This window comes from Linderina pennispora (assembly GCF_002104995.1).
Source record: "Linderina pennispora strain ATCC 12442 chromosome Unknown DL89scaffold_54, whole genome shotgun sequence".
NCBI lineage: Eukaryota > Fungi > Kickxellomycota > Kickxellomycetes > Kickxellales > Kickxellaceae > Linderina > Linderina pennispora.
In genome coordinates this window covers 1-6429 of record NW_024468302.1, presented here as the reverse complement: position 1 = coordinate 6429, position 6429 = coordinate 1, and the positions used below count along the sequence as shown (strand labels likewise).

The 6429-nt window shown below is 49.8% G+C and overlaps 2 protein-coding genes across 2 annotated transcripts; one reads left to right on the top strand and one right to left on the bottom strand.

Annotated features, from left to right (window-relative positions):
* Positions 1 to 416: 416 nt before the first annotated feature.
* Positions 417 to 2054, top strand: DL89DRAFT_261682 (uncharacterized protein; the record flags this gene model as incomplete). The annotated part of the gene is made up of 1 exon (XM_040885851.1): positions 417 to 2054. The coding sequence occupies one exon, from the start codon at positions 417 to 419 to the stop codon at positions 2052 to 2054; it is 1638 nt and encodes a 545-aa protein (XP_040739427.1).
* A 184-nt stretch (positions 2055 to 2238) lies between these two features.
* DL89DRAFT_271609 (uncharacterized protein) lies at positions 2239 to 2652 on the bottom strand. The gene has a single exon (XM_040888934.1). It carries the CDS (start codon positions 2629 to 2631, stop codon positions 2464 to 2466), a length of 168 nt encoding a protein of 55 aa, XP_040739426.1. The 5' UTR covers positions 2632 to 2652; the 3' UTR covers positions 2239 to 2463.
* Between the last annotated feature and the right edge of the window lie 3777 nt (positions 2653 to 6429).

Here is a 6429-nt window from a genome sequence, read left to right as displayed (position 1 = left end):
CCACTGCTGAGGGATGCGACCCCTGCCATGCTGCAGCCTACCGTGCCAGCTTTCCTTGTCAGCCGAGATGCACTCGACATTGCATGCTGGTTGCCCACAATTGGCTGTGAAGCAACGCCTGCACTGTTTCCGAAAATTTAATATGTCTATACGGGTACCAGGGTGTGCTAGTCAACGCATACATATCGGCGAGGTGCGTCATGCTTGTCGCGTCCATTGTAGGGCTGTCAAGAATTGACAAGCACTGCATCTATTGGCGCTCAGGAGTATATAGACCCGGTAGCCTGGATGCAGTGGAGCTAGCCCATCATCAAATCCATTTCTCCACATACCTTTCCACTATCATTTCACGCAGCCTTCTATCCGCCGTTTGAGCATACTCCATAGCATTTTCCGTTTGTCAACACGCCATAGCCATGCAACAGCCGGACAGACGGTGGGAGCCAGCCCCTTTCACCGACACCACCGACCTCTGTGCCAAGTCCCTCACCCGCACGTCGACCGCTAGGGAATATTCAAACGTCATGAATTTTGTCAGCTCGAACCCACACCGCGTCAACGAACTCTCTGAAGCAGTGTTTGGCACGCTTCTTCTCGAGTGCTTCGTCGAGTGCGATCGCATAAAGTGCTCGTGCAGCAAAAGCCATGACCGAGACTGGATGTGGAACCTAGGGTTCCTCATCGAGCGCAACAAGCTACATCTGGTAACCGAGTTCCGGGTTGTCATCTTTAACGAGTGTGAGCTACCGATGCACATTGATAAGGTGATGAAGGGTATGGAAAACAAACTGCAGTCGCCTTTGCCGAATGTGCGCTCGATTCTGTTTCTTGGACCAGGGGTGTTCACAGCGGGTACAGCAAAAGATGCGGACTCGATCCAGGAATTTAGAACAGCTGAGGCTGCTGCTCAGTCCATCCGAAAGCTGTTTCCTTGCGCAACTGATTTAAGATACCATGTATTCAGGAAATGGGTCCCGACACCTAATATCCTTGGAGCGGACAGAAAATTATGCCCTTTGTACGAATACACTCTCAAGGAGTATGCGCACCAGCTGGAGCATGTCCAGATGCTTATCCCGTTCCCCCTGAACGTGCCCAAGCTCTTTGACAACTTCACATCGCTTTCAATTAACATCCGCTACATACGTCTGCGTCGCGACTTGCCTGTTATTCCAACTCGGTGCCTGCGCATCCTCGAGGTGTTCCAGATCGAGGCTGTTATCCCGTGGCACCTCTTCGAGACCACCGATGGCGCGCTGAGCTTTGACAGCCTCCAGGATCTGCGCGTGGAGTTCATTCAGGCCACTGCGAATACTGCCACTTTTCCAGGCTGCAATTACCCTGTGCATTTCCCAAGGCTGAACACTCTCCATGTCACTGGCTCCGCCTACGTCTACACCGACATCTACGCCTATTTCCAGGGCCGGGTATTTGAGAGACTGACTATTATGGACGACCCGACGAACTTTGAACGCATCAACGAGCACGCGTTCGAGACAGTGAGGATGCTCAAGATTGGGCACCCTACTGGAACTCCGTTTGTTGATGTGTACTCTGTCAATATGGTTGAGCGCCTGTATCAGCTGCCGTCCAGCGTTGAGGTGGCCACCCTTGGACTGCTTGACTATCCGCTTCCGGGGCTGATTGCATGGGTCGACCTGCGCTCGCTCACACTGGCGGCCAGCATCGCGGACAAGCATGGGCTTGCCAACCTGCTGGGACAGCTGCCGCTTCTGCACACGCTCGTCGTGGACTGCTTCTCGATGATCCGGATCGACGCCAAGGTCACCAAGTTCCCGGACCAGAAGATCACATTTGACGAGATCGGCGAGGTCCTGGATCCAAGCAGCCAGCTGCCAGTCAGCGAGAGTCTCGAGCGACTGGATCTCTTTGTTCGCGGCACATTCGACCTGGTCGGTTTCTGCGAGCTGGTGGTGTGTCTTCCTCGAGTCACCAAGGTCAGGGTCAACCACCACATGATCCCGCACATCATGAGCATGCTCCACCAGGTCTTCAAAGTCAGCCGCAATATTGCCTTTGAGCCCTTGTCCTAGTATTTTTGTTTCCTCATGTTTATAAGTGGACCCTACAGGCATTCTTTGGAGAGCAAGCGAGGCGCTATATGGTGGCTATGCTTGTGAAAACAGCGATGCGCAGCTGTCTTTGGAGGCGGCTGGACGGTCGTTTGAACCAGCGGGTGTTGGTGGCGGGTATCAAGGCAAAGCCACTTCATCCCAGGGAACCGGTGAGGCTGAGAATTGACACGTTCCAGCATTTCTAACTAGCTAACCGCAGAGCACCAGATGCACCTTGGCTTAACAAATGGCTTGCTGTTTGCGCACAGTTGCCTTATTTGGCTTTATTATATGCAGCTCAGTCGAAAAATGGGCTTCCGGATGCAGTGTAGAGAGGTGGGGTCCAGTATAAGAGGCGGGAGTGCAGCACACCAAACACCTCTGCATTTTAGAGCCACATTTGATGAAAAGAGACGTCAGGGTTCGAAGTAGGCGGTTCGGTGCGCTGTGCGGGCGGTTCTGGTTCGCTGAGGAGAGATTCTGCTACACAGGCAGCCCTTGACAAGGGATGGTGGGCAAGTAGGGGCGAATGGCATAGAGGAGGAGGCGGTGGCATACTGGGGACAATTTGTATGTTGCGAGTGATATCAGGGAAGAAAGGGCTGTATATTGGCCAGTTGTGCTCTTACTTTGAGGCGTGCGCATGAATTGTAGGCCATGAGAGGGATAGGGAGGCCCTATTCTTAGTTGTATGACTGCCACAGGTTGTATAAAAAGATATATTGGTAATTAGCTCTGAAGATATCAAAATACTGCGCTCCAGCTCCCACATCTCCGTCTTCTTTAGCTCCAACTTTCTTTTCTCTATTCTCTCATCAGCAGAATTCTCCTATACCCAAGAAATACATTCATACCATGCTCTCACGGCACACAAGCATTTTTGTCTCATCCAACGAAGATACTGACACTGTCTCGGGGTTTGGCGAGCCTAACAATTTCTAGGAAGTACTAGATTCCAACAGGAATGTTTTCAGAGAGGGTAGTATGTAAATAACCCAAGTTTCTCCTTAGGGAGCTTACTAGACAGGTCGAATCTCTGCTGCACCACTATCTATATACCTTTCAATAAATTTTCTCCTCAACCCCAGAACACTCCAAACCAACAGATTTGTAGTGCCAAAGTTGCTGGTATGAAGACTGTAGATACGTGCCTTAACAAGGATATGTTGGTCAAGTCTACTGCTCAAACTCTTGAACAAAAAACTAGGAAAGGACATAGGCTGTCAAGGCTCTTGCCATCACTTGAAGGTTCATTGCTTAAAACCAATCTGCCTGGCCATGGAATCCTTGACTTCAAAATAGGTCATTGAGAGTGCTGTCGACCCAGGATTCCTCCGAAGACAAGTAGCAGCTGTTAATAGGCCAACTGTAGTTGTCGATGCTCATATTGTTGTTGATACTTTTTTTTCTTCATACCAGATTTAAGCAAAGGTATTGGCTACGCCCTAAGGTGATATGAGCGCTGTCATTCTATCCGGTTTCAGTTATCAGTCTGATTAGAAAACATATATACTTCATATTTGAGCTGATTGCAAGGACAGCTGTCACCTAGCTTTGATGCCGTAGCCATGAAGAAAACTCAGCATCTCTCGTTGAGTTCCTGTTGGACACTAGTCGATGGACTACACAGTTAGTCCTAAATCGGCAAGTCACTGTGAGGAAAATCCTGACTAGACAACCCACCAACTATGTGACGTTGAGTTTCTCTCTGAAAGAACTTTTCTTTTTCTTTCTTCTTTATCGGTTTAGCCGCTTAGTATTTTTTTCTCATTTCATATTTATAAAACTTTGCGTATAACGCCTCAGTTCACTTTAGTTCCATACTCTCAACAAGGTCTTTAAACAGCGAGTCCTGTGCCAACAGGTTGGATGGAGTGTCAAACTCGGCGACCCTGCCCTGATCCATGACTAGTATCCGGTCGCTGTCCATGACGGTCCTGAGCCGGTGCGCAATGATCAAGATTGTGCAGTCCTTGAATTCCTCACGGATAACCCGCTGTATGATTTGGTCCGTCTTTGTATCGACATTTGCCGTCGCCTCATCAAGAACCAAGATTTTGCGCTTCCAGAGCAGTGCGCGACACAAACTAACGAGCTGGCGCTGTCCGACGCTAAAGTTCTTCCCGTCATCCTCCACCCATTTGTCCAGACCTGTTCCTTCGACCCACGGGCCACTCTTATCGTCATCAATATCCCAAGTCTGTGTTGGTTTCTTGACAAGATTTTCGATATGGGCCATGCAAACTGCTTCCCAGACTTGGTCGTCGGTGAACTCCTCCAGCGGGTCCAGATTCTCGCGGATGGTGCCAACAAATAGAGCCGGATCCTGTGGAATGATGCTGATCTTGGAACGAAGTTCCTGGAGACCAACTGTTGAGATGTCCACACCGTCGATGAAGATAGAGCCACCTGCTGGCTCGATTAGGCGCAGTAGTGCGTATGTCAGCGACGACTTGCCAGCACCAGTGCGTCCAACGATACCAACTTTCTCCTTGCAGCTAACTGAAAACGAAATGTCGTTCAGAACAGTGTCCAGATTCTCGCGATACCTCATGCTGAAATTCCTGAACTCAACAGCACCATCGGTTGGCCAGCTCCAGAGTGACTGCGATTCCTCAATGGTCCTAGATCTCTCGTGCGGAAACCCGGTGTAGACGAAGTATTTTGAAAGTGAAGGCAGATCTTGCATAAGATTGTTTCCAGCATTGGAAATCCTCCTAATACCAGGCATTATTATCTCAGAAAGCCGCATTATCATCTCGAACTCGCCCGGTGCTGATAGTATTCCCGAAGTAGATGATTTCCAAGCAAGGCAAAACAGCAATGCAGATTTGAAGAGGATGAAGGACAGCTTATCTAGGATTTGATCGGTCTGGTAAAGAAAATTGGTACTCAATACAATATTGCTGTAGGTTGCAAGTCGAGAAACACATATTTGTAGATGTGTATCAAGGACTCCGTGGATACGCATTACATCCTGGCCACCAAAAAGTACGCTGAATGAAGTCCAGGGGTAGTATTTGGTGGTCGAGTAAAAGACATCATTCAGCCTTTTCCTTGCTTTGGCAACCGCCCGATCCCTAAGTGTCACTGCTATAATCGTAGGCAATACAAGCACAAATATTTCAGGCATCCGCTGAACACCATGTATAATCGCATTCAAGGCGTAGAGGGCACCTAGTACTTGCTGGCAGATCTGATACGGAAGCAAGTCACACATCTTGGCTCGATCCTTGTTGAAAAGGATGGCGATTTTTTCACTCGGGAGGCTCTCAAACCGTGACAATGGCATGTGGAGAAGTGTGCCAAGCAGCTCAGTTCGAGTATGCTCCCGTAAACGTGCAGACCACAACCCTTCCTGAATCCAGCCACCAACCATACCTAATTGGAGCTGAAGCATGTTGGCCAAGGCGTTCATAAGCAGATACACTTGCAGCGACTGGGCCATGCTCTCCCTGTTGTTGTCCATGATCAAGTTCAGGCGCAAGCTGTCAACGTAGAATGTCGCATAGGCACCAGCTGCTTGGATCGCAAACGTTACTCCAACAATATGCAATCCGCTCATCCTCAGATATCGCCACATGCACGACCACTGAAACTGCAGGATGCCGATCTCCGGGTCAAGGGTGAATTGGCCAGATCCTTCATCACCGTCCTTGGACGAATCTTCATCATCCTCTGATGACAACTCTGATGGGCTCTGAGTGAATGCCATAGGATTCTGCTCCACGATATCTCCTACGCCGTTTGTCAGTGCAATGATCTTATCCGCCAGCGGGACGACATGCTCGGCGTGTGTGACCAGAATACGCGTCTTGTCACTGATCACTCCACTGCCAACAAGCACATTTTCGATTAGATGCCGCTCGACATGTGCATCAACCACCGCCAGTAGGTCATCCAAAACATAGATGTCTGCGCGGAGTAAATAGCACGGGCCAGTGCCAGCCGCACCTTCTGTCCGCCAGACAGGTTGATGCCACACGGTCCGATCTCTGACAAATCCTGCGCCGGAAACAGCTTGACATCTTCAGCTAGTGCACACGCCTTGACAACGCGCCAGTAGAATTTTTCGTCAAACGCTTGACCGAACAGCACATTTTCACGGAACGTCGCATTCATGATCCATGGCTTCTGACTGACATACCCAATCCGACCGTATGTGCACCCTGTGCCTGAAACCAGCGGCATCTCACTGCAGATAGCAGACAACAGGGACGACTTTCCACTTCCGACTCTGCCGACAACAACTGCGAACTCGCCAGTCTTGACACACAATGTCGTTGGTGCAAGAGTGAACTTGTCAGGACCCCACTGGAATGCACACCTGTCGAGCTCTGCAGTATCGCCTACT

Coding starts and splice junctions, on each gene's coding strand:
- DL89DRAFT_271609 (XM_040888934.1), bottom strand. CDS start 2,631: ATGCCACCGCCTCCTCCTCTATGCCATTCGCCCCTACTTGCCCACCAT.